The sequence below is a fragment of the Argiope bruennichi genome, chromosome 9 (genome assembly GCF_947563725.1).
Source record: "Argiope bruennichi chromosome 9, qqArgBrue1.1, whole genome shotgun sequence".
Taxonomy (NCBI): Eukaryota; Metazoa; Arthropoda; class Arachnida; order Araneae; family Araneidae; genus Argiope; species Argiope bruennichi.
The window spans coordinates 39,111,136-39,131,850 of NC_079159.1; the positions used below are offsets into that span (position 1 = coordinate 39,111,136).

Genomic DNA, 20,715 nt, shown 5'->3' on the forward strand with positions numbered 1-20,715 from the left:
TTTGAAACTTATGGATTGTTTAAATATAAATACTTTTGAATCAAATTAAAAGAGATTTCTTCAAAAAAATATGACATTGACTAATTTTGAAAAAGTATTCTGACAAAAATTTTCTTCGAAATAACTGCATGTTTATTTTTATTCTGAGTTTTCTTTATCTTTTTTTTTTCCTTGTTTCCTTTCTTCTGAGCAATAAAGCAGTGAAGCAAAAATTAAAATTAAAATTTAAAATTTTGTTGCATAATGCACAAGAAATTTTATTTCTCATCTTATTCTGAGAAAAAAAAATATAAAACTGTTTAAAATGAGTACTTAGATGTCTTTTATATAGATTATTTCTAAACCATGCACTTAAAGCTATATAAATTTTTCTGATTCTTTTTAATTTCAAGAACTTTTTAGAATATTTAATTAGCAAAAAAAGTTAAATAAATATTTGATGTCACCCTATACAAACATTTTAAATGTCTGAAATTTAAATTCACAAAAAATTATGTACCTTAAAATAGCAATTACATGGATTGTCGTTAGGGATTTGTCTTTCTTCCAGAAATGTAGAATTATCGTCATATTCAGCATTGCATGAAGTAGCTGCTAATGCACTTAAAAAGATGAAACTGATGAGCATGATTTTCTACTTTAGGATTCTGAAAGAAAAAAAATAAATGGTCAATATATTGTAAGGAAAGGTTAATAAAAAAATTCTACTCTATCATTATAATTCACTAAAAGAAAATGTATTTTAACAAAGAAGAAAAGATAACTTTTATAAACATAGTTAAAGTGTGTATCTATATTTGGAATAAATTTGGTTGGAAAATATTTTCAGTTTCAATTTTTTTTGTGTTTGTGTGTTAAATTCATTGAATAAATGCTAATGAAACAAAAAAATGTACAGGAGACAACATTGCCAGTTTTTGAATGTGTGTGTGTGTGTGTGTGTGTGTGTGTGTGTGTGTGTGTGTGTGTGTGTGTGTGTGTGTGTGTGTGTGTGTGTGTGTGTGTGTGTGTGTGTGTGCTGAAAGGGAGAGAGAAGACATTTTCGAATTTTAAATTTACTTTATTCTATCTCGGAAGGCATAATTTATGTACAAGCTTACGAGACATATCACACGGAACGAAACAAGAGCGAAAAGAGGAAAAACTAATGAATATATATCCCCGTGATTATATATTGTGGGATTTTGATAGGAGTTTCTTCACATGTGTCGATTTAGGTAGGGGAATCTAGATATCATTTAAAAAGAATTCGCTTAGCTGGACAATTTTTTATCCCTTCACTCGGAATGTGGGAACTTATCGACTTCAGCAATTTTAGAAGTCGTGTTGAATTAATGAAATAAAAAAAGTGGAATTGGATCAGGAAATAAGAGAACATTTTATAATTCTTATTTTTTAATTTTTTAAAGGAAACATTTAAATTCATCATGCATGAAATGGAATTTGTTGAATTATAATCAACAATTTATCTGTATAATTATAATCAAACTTTAAATGAAACCATAAACCCTGATCAAAAAAGCGCATCAGCACAATGATATGAAGAATTGGTGCAAGCCTTTTAAAGTGACACGATGTAAATGTCCACCAAAATTTAAAGTTTAAAATATATAGTTGAATACAATTTTAAGAATGAAAGGCTTCTAACAAAAGAAGATAATTAATCAAAATAATATATTCACTAAGTTTCGAAAGAACTTTGACTTAATAGCAAAAGTATTCTATAAAGGTGCAGAATCGCATTCTTCAAAGTTTCCTGTAAGTTTCTATTCCCTTTCTAACATTTCCTACCTTCAGTGTTGATTAAAAAATATAAAAAAGCGTAGACAATATGTCTGGTGTATTCAAAAGACTTTAAAAGTATTTAACCTTATTTAACAAAGTTTTTGAACTGGCGAGGAAAGAAAAGAGTTAAACGACTCATGAAAGGCATCATTATTCTCCTGCCATAGATTAAATTTTTTTATTGTACCGTTATAGTTCATACATAGAAAGTGCTATCTCTTTCACCATGGTCTTTTATATAAGACCTCAAAAGAATATTCAAAGAGTGAAAATGAAGTACAATTATAAGAAAAGAATTTGTCACTTTAATCTTCCGTTCGGTTAGCCATTATATGCTTCATATTAAATGCAGCAGTTCCAGATCCCGAACTTTTTTAGCTGGATTCCTTTTAAGAACTTTAGCTATTGCAATTGCTCCTGTTGCACACTTCTTAATGTATCCCTTTATACTTTGCCCATTTGAATAAAAGCTGGTTATTTAGTTCTGTATGAGTCAATTTTTTTTATAAATTAAATTCTTGGTAAATAAGTTGATAAATTCATTTCTTTTAGTTAGAAATCACAATCATAAGCTACTTACTTCGTATCAGTTTCATGTGAAGCAACGAACGAAAAGCTGCACGTTTAGAGAGATTTATGTTTCAATTAGAAGTCTGTTAATTTATGATTTAATTCACAGGTATCCTTAGTTGAAGACATTTTGTTAATGCAAAGTATTAATTTTATTTTAAATTTCAATTTATACTTTATTTGAAACAAGAAAAATATTAATTTATTTTACATTTCGATTTCTACATTATTTGAAATAAGAAAATATTAATTTTATTTTACATTTCAATTTCTACTTTATTTGAACAAGGAAAAGTATTAATTTTATTTTCAATTTCAATTTCTACACTATTTATAAAAAAGTGGTAGAAATTTATGTACTCTTTCAAATTATTGTTAGATATAATCAAACAAAGCAGATTATTTTAAAATGAAATCTGCAAATATGGAATGCAGTATTATCTGAATTGCATCAAATAAATGTTTTCAATAATATTTCAAAGTCTTGACCGAGACTTCCTCAACTATTCTATAATTTCATTTTTTACATATTGAAATACAATATATATTCAAATTATTTAAACTTATGAATGTCTATTATTATCTGAGTTGCCACAATGTATTTTGTGAATTACAGTATTTCATTTACTAAAATAAATGAACTCATTAATTATTTTTCTAGCAAATAAGATTAAATAAAAATTAATTTCATTAACGTAAAATTTCTTTTTGTTTGCTAATCATACACTTATTGAAATGACATCTGGCAATTTTTCATTTAAATCAGCTTTAAATTTATTATTACAATTTTTAGAAAGAGCCATTATTTTATTCCTAAAATTAAGATCTTTCTATGTCTCTAAAATCAAACAAAAATCCATATTAAAATATTTAAAGTGTGAGAAATCAATAACTTTGTAAAAATAAAAAAATAATTAAAAAAAACACTTGCATGAAACAAGCAAAATTTGTTTATTTTACTATGTATTATTTTATTAACAAATTGTTCCATAATTATTTCACAGGTTTTAAAAATATGCAAAGATTATTTATAATGATTTTGATGTAAAAATGTTAATTTTAGCTGGGAAATTTATGCATTTAAATTAACGTCTGTTAATTGCTTACTTTATTATTTTTAATTAATTATCAAACACTATATTATTCTCCTTCTGTATTTATTTGATTCTAAATTAAATCTTCATATAAAGTTTATGAAACTCGTTCGTCTTTTTAGTTTTTTGCATATCCATAGTAACCAATATATTATATGCCAAAGCAATGTAGGAAATTATATCAAAGTTAAAACTATATTTATTTCAACTTAAATTAAAAGTACATTTAATTTAACTTTCATTATGAACATTTAAGTAAGTTTAATTAAGTAATTACATTTCCTTTTTTTAAGTTAATCAACATTTCTGAAGTACAGTATACATTTTTATAAGCTGTCATTAGCTGTTTACTAATAAAGTGCCTGAGCTTCAATATTCTTAAGCAAAGCAATTTTATTAACTACTAGCTTTCTATTAGTAAAACAATTCTATTAGTCGCAACTATCCCTTTCCCGTAAAGTGTTGTTTTCAATAGAAGTTGGGCAATTCTATGCACGCAAACATGAAGAATTTAACTGAAATAAATAAATAATTGAAAATTTTCAATAAATGTTTAATTTGAACCAAATATAAAGCATTTCATTAAAATTTATTGATTAAAATAATTTTTCAGTTTGGATCAAAAAATTAATAAATCATGCATCAATAAATAACTGAAGCATTAAATACAAGTATATGAATCACTATATTATGCACGAGTACTTCAGAAAATGTGACATTTGACTTTTATATAATTTTTTTAAAAAATGTGCATACTATATTTTTTAGTTATAAAAATCATAAATTATGAAAGTAAATCAAGTTTTAATATTTACTTACTTTGAATTAGCTTCCATACTGTTCAAATAAATAAATGAAATCACTATACGAAAGAATTCAAACAAATGTCATGATTAGTTTATAAAAAATTGTCTTTCACATTCTTTTATTTAAAAGAAAATAAAATAATTATGCTGAAGTATAAAAAGCTAACGTATGAATAATTTATAAAAACTGTATGTATTCGTTTCGTTTTAATGTAAAAAATAAATTGAGTTTGCAGAATAAAGAAATGCAGGAACTCCAGAAACAACCAAGAAAAACAAAAAGGTTAAACTATAAATAATTACGATAACAAAAGGATGGTGAAGATAATAAAACCATAATAAAAAATTATAATAAAAAAAGAAGAATATATATTCGTTTTTATTTATAAATATAAAGGAATGCGGAATTTATAAATTAGGAAATGTACATTTCATATCTAATTTTCATTCCTTTTATTTTTAACGAGTTTATTTGTTGTAAAATTCTATTTTTTTTTACATCATTTATGCGTAATCTTTTTTTTTCCTTTAAAAAATGTAAACTATTCTATAATTTTTTTTTAAATTTTTAAACAGGAAGAAGTAAATAAGCATAGCATAATTTTTTAATGAGCTGAGTTCTGAGGAGGAAAATTGTAAATTCTTAATAGCCAATTGCAATGTTAAATATGAGATTAAAATAAATTATTATTGAATATAAATATGTAAGAAAAATGCTTTTAATATACATTTTTACGAAAGATTAAAGAATAAAAGATTACCTTTTAAAAATATTTTTCAAGATTTTTTTTAATTTAAGCAATTGAAAAAAAAATCAGAAATTTTGAAAGACCAGTACTATTAGAATTTTTATTTCTGCTAATAACATACCTGTTAGTTAAATTATTAAGACCTGCATATATTGCAATTAAAATGAGCAAATTCGACAGTTCGAATACTTTATTAGAGGACCATTCCTTTCATTCTGAAACTTACAGCTAGACAGTTTTTATTATTAATGTTATTACTAATTTCTTGAACATTAAACAAAATTTTAAAAAAATATTCAAACACTGTTTTAAAGCTGTTAGTTAAAATTTTAAGACATGCGATTACTGCAGTTAAAATGAGCAATTTCTTCTGTGCGAATACTTTATTCGGGAACAATTCCTCCTATTCTGAAATCCTACAACTGCACAGATTTTATTATTAATGTTATTAATAGCTTAATAAATCTTAAACAAAATAAAAAAAACTATTTTTAAACATCATTTTAACCCTGATAGCTAAAATATTAAAACATGCATATATTTCAGCTAAAAAGAGCAATTTCTTCTGTTAGAATAATTTATTAGAGAACAATTCCTTTTATTCTGAAATCTACAGCTCCACAATTTTTGTTAATAGCTTCATGAAAAATGAGATGAATCAATTGGGGAAAATTTAATATAGTCTAGACATCTTAATTATAGATCAGCATCGAATGTTGGCTCTAATAGACTTGTGTCTAAATATATCAATATAGATATTGATATATATAGACACAATATATATGTTGGAAAATATATATAATTAAACACGTGTAAATACGAGTAATGTATCCGCAAATATATTATTATTTTTTGTACCATATTTTTCGAGTTTAATTGTGCAGTCTGAAATAACCCTTTAACACTAATTTCATTTGTCATTTTATTATTATGTTTTCTTTATTATATAAACTTTAACGGTCTCTCGATTTATTATTTTATTAGCCACTTTTGTCGATTAGTTCGTTCGCCGAGTAATGCTCGCTTCAATTCTCAATTAAATATTTTATGCAAATTGATCTCTTAATAGCTTCTTCAGCAAAATATAGCTTCAAGTTTTGATAGTTATTATTCCTATAAAAGCAATGCCTAAAACTGTTTAAGAAATAGGTGTTGGGACCCGCTTAGAATGGACATTTTACACATATAAATCATTTTGCCTTAAATATTAAAGAATACTTAAATAAATAATATATATATACTTTTTAAAAATTCAGACACTTTTTCCACTTATCTTTCTAGAAAATATCGCGTTTCATGTTTATTTCATTTCTTACAGACACGTGTTGAAAATTATATTTTTCAAAGTTTAGTTTTCAGTTACAGTTAACTTAATTTTTTAATTTGAGCTTCTGTCAATATTTTGGGAACACATTGATAAAAGTTAATATTTCCCATGCATTCCTAACGTACAAATGTAGGTTAATTTTTTTTTGTGTGTGTGTGTGAAATAAATTGTTAAAAAATATGTTTACAATATTTTTTTTTTAAAAATTGATTGAAAATAGAAACTATAATTTATATGTTAAAAACTTAGTAGCATTACAAATATAATTTTTTTTTGAATTTTAAAATGATGTAAAAATTATTTTAGGATTGTAATATTTTTCTCATGCTATCATGGAAAAACGTCAAAATTTCATTTAATATTTATTAACTAAAATTTCGAAAAAATGTATAATGGATATATATATATATTAAATTGCACTTACACAAAAATTGCATATATAAAAATTTGCCACATTTATAACTAGGAGAATAGTAATGTGCATTTCGGAGCGATTTTTTAGTTTTAATTCGAATTGTGATTAATTTAAAGTTAATCTGAAATTCTGCGCATTTTTGCAATAACTTCCGTAAATATAATTCCACAAAAATAGAATTTACACTGTTATATAAAATATTCAAATTTAAAAAATATTTTCTCATGATACCAATTCAACAGAAGTATAAATTTTTTCCTAAATTTTGGCAATTTTTTAAAAACACTTTTTTTTCTGTTACTATATTACATTTTTATCCAGCAATTAAAACTGTTTCGCTTGCTTCATCAAATATTTAATTGAATGATTTTATTTCATCGCTGAAAGCTAAAGAAGGAGGATTCTGTTTAAAATAGCTTTGTAGTTTACAAGAAAAAAAAAGTGTTGTATTAATATCGCCGAATTTAGAAAATAGATGAACCAGATATTTACATTTTAATATTATTGATATCAAAATGGGTCTATCTACATTCGAAGCGTTCCTGCACACAATGAACAGAAAATTAAAATTATACAGCTTTTAATATCAATTTGGTAGAATCATGAACATGAAGTTTTTATCCAAGCGATGTATCTGAAATCGAATGTAATCAATGTTTCAGATGACCTGCTTGCTGCATGAATCGACTAGTTTTCATCTAATATATAAAAATGAATTTTTGTTAGTTCGTACCTTATGCGATGTCTTACTGTTCAACCGATTGCCCTTGTGAGGTTATATTTTTAAAACGACAAAAGACAAATAGATAACGGTAAGCGGCACATGTCATTCGGAGTCAATCGCACATATATCTAACAAAATAAAATGATTGTGATTGATGCCAATCAATGAGGGTGAAACGAAATCAATAATATTTAGTGCAAGAGCGTTAATTTTTTTCTTCTCATTAATAAATAAACATCAGCACAGAATGTTGTCATTCAGCGTGCACAATATTTTGTCTGCGACAAACCGCACATATTATTCAGAGTTTATCTCACACATACAAAACAGAATTATTATTATCGATACCGATCAAAGTAAGTTATAAATAAGGGAAATTTTCCAGAGTAAATAGCAAATTTTTCTATTTATTCAGAGAATCGACAAATAATATTTCGTTTATATAAGCGTATGTCGTGTTGATTGCTTCGGCAAAAAAATATGTCTCCAAACGTTCGTCACTTAATAGATCTACCAGCGCAGCACATAGAAATAAGCCAGTTCGAGTTTCTCAAACAAACGAGGAAGGACAAGCGAGCAATTGCAGATCGCTTACGAGTTGCAAATTCACGTACTTCAGATTCTCAAGATCCAACATGAGACAAGAATAGAAAGACAACTTTTATATGCTACCTGATCACACGCATCATAATCAAAAGACCGACATGCAGCAAGAAGCGAGGTAACTATTCTTAAAGGGAAGGTCGACTGGAAAAGATGTGCTTATTCCACGCATTGTTCTTATTCCCACCGAGACATGCATTTTGATTTCGAACGACTGCAGTTCCCAATTCGATTTCCCATTCTCGATGACCATCAATAAGGCGTAAGGTCAATCACTTCACGTGTGCGGATTGAATCTAGAAAATTCATGTTTTTTCACATGGTAAATTGTACATTGGATGCTAATGAGTTGGACAGCCAAGAAATTTGTTTGTTTTTGCTGAAGACAAAAAAAAAATATCTTCTACCCTAAAGCACTTGAATAAAAAAGTAAAAAAAAAGAGAATAAATATTATCTGTACTTCTCCTAAATACCATTCAATTTCAATTAAAGTATTAATTGCTGATAAGAAAATAAATATCGTTTTTTCTGTGATTCCAAATTAAACAAAACAGCTATTTTAAATTTCAAACGATATTTCCAAAATTATTTCGTCTGCGGCAGTAACGCACCGGGTACCAGTTAGTTATAAATAATATTACAGAAATTTTAAAAGAAACAGCTATAATTTTTAAAATACATAGTTTTTCTAAACAATGGGGAATCATGCAGATTTTTTAAATATATGTATCTTCCGTTAGTTATGTGGTGGATTTTGATCCCGGTAATCATTGATCTTGATTTAAAAGATTAAAAAATAAGGATATTTTTTATTCAAATAGTACAATTTAAATCTGTGGGGTAGTTTATACAATCAATCAAATGTCTTGTTTGAAAGCTAAATGTATTTCCTATGCCCTAAAATGCCAAATGCTATTAATAGTTAAATAATTTAAAAATTTCCTCTACGCAATTTTTGCAGAATATCTATACGTTAGCTGCGCATACGTGGATGGATTTGCATTTTCTGACAACAAATCTTTCAAATATAATTAGCGATTCAGAAATTTTGAAATTTACTTTTACCGCTGTTAATGGTAACCGATTTATTTTTATGAAAAACTTGGACAGGGAAGCCAGTTTTTACCAAAACATCTTTTTTTCTTTCCATTTGTTGAAGAGATACTCAAGGCTTTTAAAATACTTTTTTTTAAAAAATAGCGTAACTTTTTTCATTTCTAACTGCTTTTCTTCTTTTTTTTTTTGAAGTAAAAGAAAATACAGTATAATTTTCCTTTATCCACCATAATACATCATTAAATGCTGCCAATTCATGAGACAAATCTGCAGAAAACATTTTTAGAACAGATGATGATAAAAGAAAACCCTAAATAAAACCATGACAATCAAGATATTTTTCTTATTCCTTCTTAAAAACCAAATGTTATAAGGAAGCATTCCTTTTTGCTTGACAATTCCCTGCAGCAAAATATAGTTCCGTTTCCTAATTTATACCTCAAATACCTTATTAGGATTTATCAACACGTTTGTTTTTTAATATATTCAGAAGTTCCTTCGAATGACAAAAATAATGCCCAAATCGACCCAATTGGCCTTGAGCACATTATGCGGGAAACAAATTATGATGCATTACGTCATTTCCTAATTGGCTTTTTCTCCTTGTATTTAAATGCTCAGTGACCTGGATTTTATGATCTTTGATTCATTAGCTAATTGACTACTTTAAAAAGTCGAGTTTTTGACGAAAATATCAAATTTTTTTTTCTTAATTTACTATTTTTACTTACTGAGTATTTTTCTTTATAAAAAAAACCTTTTGATTTTTTTTTTGTATTAAGTTCAGCTTTTGGGGGATTTATATTGATTTTTTATATTTGCTAAATTTACATTTTAATGCATGTTAATATTTTTTTTTGGTAAAATCTTTATATGAAAAACTTTGTTAATTAAAATCTAATTCCCATTTTTTTATCCAAATTTATTGTAATAATTTTTCAATACATTTCGCAGTTTCGGAACTACAGCATAAGTAATCTGTTTTTTTAGAAAAGTTTTATACGTGGGGTATGGCTTCGCAAGGCGAAAAAAAAAATGAAAATTTTATCTTATTTATTTTGATACCCAATAATTAAAGAAGGAATAGAAATACATCTCATTCTTGAATTTAAGAACTGTAACATATTTCTTTAACAGTTTCAAAGATTTTGAACAAATTATTCGATAAATTTCTAAACTACAAAGATCTTACTTTGGCTACAAAGATTTTCCTTTTGATTTATACCTGTTTTTATATAGATATTTTTCAATATATATGTCATGCAAAAGAATTGAAAATATAAATACTTAATTACATTTTTCAAGAAATTCCATTTCCAATGTTATTACATACCTTTATATAAGCTATAGTTTTATTTCAATTATTACTTTAATTAAGATAAAAACAAATTAAGACACTTTTTTATAAAATGTTCCATGAACTACTCATTAGTTTTAATGACAATGATTTAGTTCCACTTGAAAAAATAATAAAAAGTGTCTTTTTATTATTTTTTATTATTAAACAGAAAATAATTATCAAAAATTAAGACAAATAAGACATTAATTAATGACGTTTGAAACAAATAGGTGCACTTTTCGTTGTCATTTTAGATGAAACTCAAGGAATTGGATTTCTGTCTGCTATTTAATAAAAAGCAGAAACTAATTTTAAGAATATTTTAACATTTACAGAAAGCACTCTTAAATTCGTTTGTGTGTGTGTGTGTGTGTGTGTGTGTGTGTGTGTGTGTGTGTGTGTGTGTGTGTGTGTGTGTGTGTGTGTGTGTGTGTGTGTGTGTGTGTGTGTGTGTGTGTGTGCAATATTCTAAGTTAAATATCAAAGTTCATTCTAGCATATATATAAATTTTAGAAATACATATGAAATATAAATTAACAAAAAGAAACAGCTTAAATATGATTTTACAGCTACTACACAACGAGATTGTAATTTAGTATTGGAAAAGTTAAATTCTCTATTTTTAGCACTATTGCTGAGTGTAAAAGAAAAAAAAATAGAAAGCAAATTTCATAATATATTTACAAATTTAACCACACACAAACCTATGTCATTTCTTTTAATAATGACATTTAATTCTTATTAGAATATAAAATATATCATTCATTTATTTTAAAATGCGTGCATTTTTTTTAATTTAATCTTTTTATCGTTTTTGAGAATAAATTTCTAATCACACATCAGTAACCTTAAAAACAACTCACACTTTGATAGAAATAATTCTAAATTCACTTTTGCTCTCTCACCGGCCAAGTAGAACAATTTATAACTGGAAAAACAAATACTAATTAAAGCTAGTTAACAAGGAACTTACTTTTTTTCCACCGAATATCAAAACAAGCTCTTGCCAACTAATGCGCTAAAAATACACTAACGAAAATCGTTTGCTCACAAAATAATGACGTCACTATTATAAAATAAAAAAAGAAAACATTCCAGTCAACCAAAGACCTTGCAAAAAAAGTCGTTAATGAACGGATTAGCAATAGAAACTTCCCTGGGGGACATTTGAACAAAATTACTTTTTCATTTTTCAACTGTAAATGCCAGTTAACTTCATTAAAAAAGGAAAATAAACCTGTGAACTTCTTCTTAAGTAGAAAAGGATAAGTATTAATGATTCCGTATAAGCTATGATCTTCATTAAGAGGCTCTTAATAGGGCTCAATGCCCTTAAAGCTCGAATAGAACAAAGCGTTTTGAAAGAATTATGTTGAAAGTTAGATTGACGACTTACTTTACAAGAGGAGTGCTCTTTTTTATGTGATAGGAGACAGCTGAACTGAAAGGAACCTGATTTTAATTCGATGCATTAAATGTATCTATCTGTTTTTAAGGGGAAGGTTCCAAATTAAAAATATCTTCTTTCAAGGCAATGGTTCTCATATATGGTTGCATTTGATGTCAATATTTTTTTTTCATATCAATTTTAACCGGCTCCCGTTTGCAGGGCATTTTCAGAATCAAAATATCTATAATACCAAGGATACAGACCATTTTACGTTAAGTATGACATTTTAGTTGTATATTAAAAATATGTATTGTTCTTATTTCATTACAGTAATCAGTATACTAATAGCATTTTTTTTTACTTATTATTTATATTACTATGCACCTGTCGTTCTATATCTTGCTCTTTGGGGAGGGAACATGTTAAAATTTTGATTTCTGAGTCTTGGATTCAAGAATATTATGTTCGAGACCAAAAACTCGCTACGTATGTGGATATAACGATATCAAATTTTCTACTGTTAGTCAAATGTGTTCATTTTTCTGTCATGAAAATTTGGAAAGTGGAGTGCTGGTTCTAGTTTCATCCTCCTCATCGGATCTTCGTTCGAAATTACTATGCCTTTACCCTTCCGTAACCTCAAACCGCGGTTGTCATCAAATTAAGCTAAACTGAAATCCTTCCTTTGGTTAATTACAATATTAACCCTTAAATGTGGAGGTGAAATTTTATGACTTACTGGGGAGGTGCGGTCTACGAGACCGCATTTCATTTAGACTCAAATTGAATTTTCTAATGAATGTATTAGTATGAAAAACTGCCAATATATTTTTCTTGATATATAGATATTTTTTTTTAGAAATTTTTCAAAATATATTGTCATTGAAAAAAGTAAATGCGTTGGAACATACATTTTCTTCTCAAATTACATGTTACAATAAATAATATTCATGAAAAAGCATATTACTTTTTGCTTTTTAAATCGTATTTATTTTTACAGTATATGAAGGTATATAGAAGACAATATAATGTAAAATTCAATAATTATATGAAAAATAAAAAAAAGGACAATGGGTAAAATTGGCCCTTTTTTTATCGGCTTTTGCGACTTTCATAGCACGGTTTTCTAAGGCATTTTATACATACAGGTGAAGAACTAGTATAAAAATTAATCTATAAATTATGTATATATATCTCTTGGTATATTAATATATTTTATAAAGTTTTGAAAATGCATTATCACTAGAAAAAATTGATTATGTTTGAACATACATATCAAAATCAGTTCAATGCGAACTTTCATCGAAAAACTCTTCTGTACAATTATCCTTATCACTAAAATCACTTTCTGCTTCATTTAAAAGTGTCTGGAGCACTGCTTCATAATAGGATCAGTAAACTGGATGATATTTTGGGCCCCAACTTTTAGCGCCATCTGCTAAGCCTTGTTTATCAGTGGGACACTAACAGGGAGATGCGGTCTTAGAGACCGCGCTCGAAGAAATAACTGAATTATTTTTAAAAGCATCTGCTGAAATCGGTTGAAAAAGTGCAAGTGTATTGAAGGTCACAAAACAGAAAACTACAGTGTCAATCCATTCAATTGAGCTAAAAATAAAATAGGGGTGATAGAAAATCCATCGCTAGCGGTCTCACAGACCGCACGTCCCCAGTTAAGGGTTAAGACGATTAAAAGTATTTATTTCTTTTCTTTTGAATTTACAGCTTATCTTTTTATTTTATGGTAAAATACTGTCGCCATAAAGCATAATATGCAATAAAAATATGAATATACAGTGTATATAGAGAGTAAAATAATGCCGAAAACAATAATTTAAATATAGAGGAAATTGGGAAGGCTCGTACTTTTATTAAAATATATGAGTATCAATTATTGAAATATTGAATTTCACTTAAAGAAATTTTTTGCAAAGGTTTTAAATAATCGACAAAAATATATTCAGAATTTGATCCAATACGCTGAAAACGAGTTAGATTTTGATCTCCTTTCAGGAAATATGATTTCCAAAACTTTAATGAGAACTAATCCTTTAAATTCAATGACTGGTATATATTCAATGAGTTACTTTTGGCAGTTTAACTGTCATTAACTTCAATTCCAATTTCCAATCAAAGTTCCAAACAATGAAAATAAAATGAATTTATTTAACTTTCTTTTTTGACGCTTTCAGCGGTAATAGAATTTTAGAAATTTATTCTTCATCGAACTTTTGAAATTAATTGATGCAAAATACTTTCTTACTTTTCTAAATATACATAATATATATAGTATGACCAATATACATAATTTGTACTTTCTTCAAATTTAATAAGCGAATTTAATCTTTAGAAAAATGAAGTTAGGAAACTATCACTATTTTTATCACTATTTGTTTCTACTATTTTTAAAAATGATTTGCTAAAAAGCTTATATCGTCATGTGTTTCGATCCAAGGAACAATACGTAATGAAATTTAAAAAAATATTTATTTCATAAATATTTTGAATTTTAAAAATAGAACATTAGTAACATTATAGTAACATTATAAATAACAACAAGTTGCAATATATTACAATTTAAATGTTCATTAATTGCGTAAAAAATTTACCATGAAAATGTCAAAAAATTGCAACGTTTAAATAATGCTTGAATTTTAATTTCTAAATAATCTAATTTCTAATAATAACACTTTAATTTCTAAAGTAAATGGTCCGAAGTCGAGATTTGATTTCTAATGAAATATAAATTAATTGTTGTTGCTGTTGCTAATCTCCATGTCCTGACTCCATGCCCTGAAATCCAAAAATCCGTTGACAAGAAGAAAGTCAAAAACGAGGAAGGGAAAAGTATAAACTTCTCCCCAAAGAAGTCCTAAACAGTCTAGAATATGTTCGGCAGAGGCTTGATGTTCGGGCAAGGAAGGTAAGATTTTTCACCCTGAGAAAAGAAAAGACATTTAAGGTGGCCATTGGCAAAGCGAACAGGCAAGTGCTTGTTTTTCTATCACAAGGAAGAATTAAGGACTGGCCCGGCTTATTGGCCTATGCCAATCATGAGTAGGGGGTACCATCCAATTCTTCTTATTTAGGAATTCCGTCTAAGAGGAGTTCTAAGTATGTGAGCTTAGCAGAAGATGAAGTCGCTAAGCTGCTTCTTTCTTTGTAAGCCTATCTGCTATTTAGTTACCAAGTAGGTCCACATGAGATAGGATCCACAGGAAATGAATATCATGTTAGAGTGAAATCATAAATTAACTAAACATAATAAACACAAATAAAAAACAATGTTTGTTTGTTTTTCTTTTCATATTTCAAAATCTAAAATTCTTTTTGGGCCTTTATTTCACTATTTTAATATCTTTCTTCACGTTTATTATCAGATAGAGAAATTAATTACAAAAGATAATTTTACTAAACAAATTAACCATTTTTCTTTCAAAAATTATAAATTTAATTTATTTTTGATAACAAATATAAATTTTGTTAATCATGTTTACAGTGATATACTATTTAGATTTCAATCTCAGATTTTAATTAGTTTTTCAAATTATCTTAATTAAAAACTAATTAGTTTTTTAAATTTATTTTTATTAAGATTTATAATTAGGAATTTTTATTTCCACAGCATAATTTTCGGGAAATTCTTATAATATTTTACTGAGGTGTTTCAAAGAATTACTCTTTAATAATTTCCTCAGTATGTTGAGTTAACAATTTTTAAATCACATTAGTTTATTATTATTACGGATACTGAAACAAATAAAGTTTTTTCCTAATATATTTCTTTGTATTTTAACTATAAAATAAAAGGCATTATAATAAATAAGATTTTATCTTACTCAGTTTCTGTTCATATTCTAAACATTCTATTATTTTTTGGTTTTCATATTTTCTACTGTGCAATTCCAAAAATGTTAACTGAAATAAAGCTATATTTATACTAAAGTGAAACAATTTATATTTTAATATTTCATTTTATAAGTTTTAGGCGCAATGCTTAAACATAATTTAAACAAAATAAACAGAACAACGGGACATTCCTATTTTTTAACTAGACTTAGCAATACAATTTGAAATTAATTCTTCCCATTTCATCATTAATGTAGCTGGGATTTTGTTTTCCCGCTTTATTTCCTTCGCCGCATGTTTAAAAAATATTATTGGAATTATGTCTATTGGCAAACATGATAATAAGCATGAAATTTGGTATGTGATCCTCACACCATACTTTTGGATTTCCCACAAATTTTGAGCACATTTTTTTAGAGAAAATTTATTTGTCCAATATTTAAATATAAGTTAACACAGTAACTATCAAAACAACTAGAATTCAATAGATAAAGTGTGTTATACAAATTTAAAATCTAAGGCTTAGTTATATATTAAATTTGCTACCAAATCCAAATTACTGTCAATCGGTCTGTACTGTCACAAAATGTAATTTTTTTTTGTGACACAATTTTTTGACTGTGTGATTATAGTTATAGTTCTAGTTAAATTTTTTTTTCCAATCGTTTGGGAAAAAAGATGTCCAAAATACATATTCAGTTTTCTCATACTTGTATTTTTACTTCTTACCACAAACTAATCGCCGAAAATCACAGTCCGATAGCCTTTTTCAAAACTATTGTTCGATAGTAATCTATTCTTTATTTTTTATTAGAGAGTAAGCGAGAAACCTCCCGAAAAATCACTCTAGTTTTTTTTTTTTACATGCTCTGTTAGAAAAGATTCATTTAAAAGAACATAAATGACCCCTCATAATATCCTATATAATGAAAATCATTACCATGTATTTTAAAAGTTCTTATACTATGCAAATACAATAAAATATTATTTATCTCAGTTAGAATCAATTTAAAATTTTTAACCTAATGACAAATTAAATAGTATCTTAACCGAGCAAAGCTTCTGTTATATGTTAAATTTTCTCAGCATCTATAAACAGATAATTGTATACTTTATTAATAATATAATGACTTAGGAATAAGTCATAATTCATGAGTTACTATAAAACACGTTGCCTAAGGCTGATTCAAGCAAATGATGAAGTAGAATGCAAAGCTATTCCACCTTCCTTCAGGGGACGCGGTGGCCTGGTGGTAACATCTTAATTTTCAGGTTCGAGACCCGATTCTATCAAAGAACCGTTGTGTTGTCTGGTGTACGATAAACCTGTCGGGGCCAATCGTCCTTCCGCTGGTGTACTACGGAAGCTTGGAGTGGTGCTGACAGCTCAGGTATCGCCCTCGTCATCGGACCGCAGCTGAACGTTACGAGATCCATCCCAAAAATAGTCCTAGTGTTGCTTTAAAAAACGGGACGTTAATGTAATTAAATTAAATTAAACTAAAATTCACCTTTCTTTATGGCTACAATGGATTCTATGAAAAGATTTCGGAGGTTGCTTTTGCTTTTTGTCGTAATACTAGTGTAAATGCATTCGATGAACTTAATTTTTTTAATGCTGCTCTTTATATTTACAAATAAACAACACATCAAACGACAATTAAAGTTTTTAAACTAAACTCTTGTTTAATATATACAATTAACACTCAATTTATTTAATAAAAGTGCGAGCCTTCCCAATTTCAAGAAAAATGTTTCTTTTTCCAATTTGAATTATTGTTTTCGGCATTATTTTACTGTATATACTGTATATTCATATATTTATTGCCTATTTTGAATTATGGCTACTGTATTTTATAATAAAATAAAAAAGTAAACTATAAATTATAAAGGAAAGAAATAAATACTTTTAATTATCTTAATAACTGCAATTAACCCTCTTTTTAAAAAGGCAAGCTACTACTTTTATTATTTTATTATCTATCAACGAAGCCTTAATGTTGTTTACTGAAATACAACGATTGAAGAGATTTATTAACCTTGACGGCATGATCATCGTCTTGATTGCTTTCATTTAATCAGTTAAAAGCTTAGCTGTGTACAACGAAAATATAAAATAAATTTTTATGTATTCCTCATTTTCCTTTAATTAGTTAAAGGCTTTTAAAGAAATTAAGAAGATCTCAGGTACAAAATAACAATTAATAATGAGCTGTTAGACATGTTCTCTTGTAATTTTTATTAACGTTAAAGGATTTTTTTTCCTTGAAATTTCTGTTTAAAATAAAAGGAATATTGATCTTCAATTTTAAAGTTTTAAAAAATTTTAAAATATAATTTGGAATGGTTAGTTATTAGTTAAAATTAGTCTTAATTAAGTAACTTTTATAAGACATTCATCTAAATTAGTAATAATTTGCTTTTAGTATTATTGTTATTACATGATATTATTATTTTTATTTTGTTTACTTATTGCGTTTATTAACTGATACATATTTAATGACTGAAAAATATTTTATTCGATATTGCAAATCTTTCTTATTATGGGTGCTCTATTCTGTTCATATTTTTTCCGTTTTCATCTAGAACTTATTAGTTCTAGATTTCTATTTCTATGTCTAGGTTTCTTTTTCTTCATTTTATTAAATGAAGAAAAAAATTAGACATAGAAAATGCATTTCATATTGTTACATCATTCGTAAAAAAAAGGCTGTTTATAGAAGAGAAAATAATTATTTAAAAGTTTATAAAAACAAAATATCCATTTCCTTCTCTCCTGTTGCCAAACGGTATTCAAAAATGCTTATAGAGGTAATTCGGTTTAAATGTTAAACAGCCTCAGCGTTAGTGAATTAAATAAAAAAATATTATTTGATTCTGCCAAACGATTATAAAATTCACTATCATTTTTGCTTCGTTTATTTTTGATTGTCTGACATTTTGATTAAAAAATATTTCACTCAATTCTAAATTTAACTTTTGCTATTATATGTTTAAAAAAAGAACGATAATGTAAAATCTGTCAAAACGTTGTAACAAAACATTTGTCGGATTAATATTTTGCAATAAATCAGTTTCCTTTCACCAAAGAAAAACTATATTACTTGCCCAGACAAGCAAATATAAATGAAAAAAAGACATATAACTATACAATTATCTATACTTATAATAAAGCTCAATGTGTGTGTGTGTGTGTGTGTGTTGGCGCTCTACAGGCCAGACCGTTTGACATACAGCTACCAAATTTGGTACATGTATACCTTGGAGGTTGGGAATGTACACCTGGGGTTTCTTTTTTCGAATTTTTAATTAGAATTTTAATTATTAATTAAAAACTAACTTTCCCGCCAAAAAAAATTTTCATTTTCCCCACCGCCAACTTTTCCGCCAAAAAAATCTTCCATTATCCCCAGCGCCAAACGAGAAAGGCTTCAGTTTTTTTTTCTCCCAACAGTAATGAGGCTAGGGTTAACATTTTTCGGCGGATTATTTCAATCGGTTCTGTTTATTTTCTTAATGTTTGATGCATTTAAAATTAAACATTGTTAATTAATCCATGTTTCAGATTCATTCTGAAGTACTTTTGAATTAAAATAAAACAGAATAAAGGAAATTAAAAATTTCTAATCCGCATAGCGTTACTCCAACTGGCGTAGAAAAAAATCACGTATTTGCGTTACGTAACCGGCGAAGAAAATTCACGCATGCGCATTCTGTTTTGATTGTTGCCATGACAACGTTATCAATTGATGATTTAAATTATTTTGGGGTTAGTTGCATGCTTTTGTAAGTAAATTGTATTTATGTTAGTTATATATTTTTTGTATATGCTTATAGTTTTAAGTACATCGTTTTTTAAGTAGTTTTTTTAAAACCTGTTTTTAACCGTTTATTTTAAACGATTCGTTTTATTTTCTTAGTGTTTGATGCATTTAAATTTAAACATTGTTAATTAATCGATCTGCTTATAATGAATCTAAGAAAATTTTGTTGACCAACTCTTGAGATATTACATAAATTTAAAAAGATATTCTTTAGTGCCCATAAAGTTTATACGCTGAGTGACTCTATTTTCAGTAATCAGATTATAAAAAAATGCTTTGTTTCAGTAAAAAATATTATTATATTAATTGAAGATAAATTCTTTCCACTTTAATTTAAAGCATAAATTCTACGGGTGCTAACAGAAAATGAGAGAGATACATATTACGTTATGACTGAAGGCCTTTATAATATTATGAATGAATTATATGATAATCAAAATTTGAAGTTTTAAAATATTTTGATGAAGAAGCTATTAAAGTAGAAATTGCATAAAATATTTAATTATTAAAATTTTAACGAACATTAAGATTGGCGAACCGGCTGGTCGCCAAAGGCGGCTAGTAATCAATAAAACAACCAGACCAGATCAAATACATGATTGCATATTACAATGAAGTGAGGCAGAAACTGATATTTAATGACCATCTTTCAAAATATTGGACGCCTCTTTTCTATACTTGTAATAGTATAACAGAAAAAGCAAACAGTCTTATTTTTCATGTGAAAGACAGGCCCAATATAATTTAAACAAATCACTATGTGCATACTTTATTGCATGCCATGACAGAGATATTATTATTCAAGATAGTGACTTTATTACTTACATTTGGTGATTTTATATACATATGGCATGTTTATTACATTAAAATAGAAAAGCATTTAAAAAAATGATATCTAGCGATACTTCGTTCAAAAGATTGGAAGAGCTAATGTCTCTTCCACAGCTATTATTTCAAAAACTTGCTTTTTCATTTTAATCTTATTTAGCTATTTTTTTTTCGCAGTGAAAATTCGATGAGCAATGAAAATGAGGGGGGAAAATCAAGCAAAGAAATCCTGAAAATGAATCAATGAATCAGTAGATGACGCATAAGTCTAGATCTGAACAACAATTTGCTTTGAAAGTATCAAAATCCCCTCACTTCTCATCGCTAAGTGACAGATCGGAAAATACAAAATAG

The 20,715-nt window shown here is 27.0% G+C and overlaps 1 protein-coding gene across 3 annotated transcripts in view; it reads right to left on the reverse strand.

Annotated features, from left to right (window-relative positions):
• The window catches only part of LOC129984478 (uncharacterized), a 90,117-nt gene that overhangs the window by 25,040 nt on the left and 44,362 nt on the right, over positions 1-20,715 (reverse strand). For 2 of the 3 annotated variants that reach the window (XM_056094364.1, XM_056094365.1), the window contains exon 2: positions 500-647. In XM_056094364.1, coding sequence (XP_055950339.1) covers positions 500-628 — 129 coding nt within the window. In that variant the 5' untranslated portion in view covers positions 629-647. Of the gene's footprint in view, positions 1-499; positions 648-11,443; positions 11,469-20,715 lie in introns of those variants that run through there. The other variant, XM_056094366.1, reaches the window with a different exon arrangement.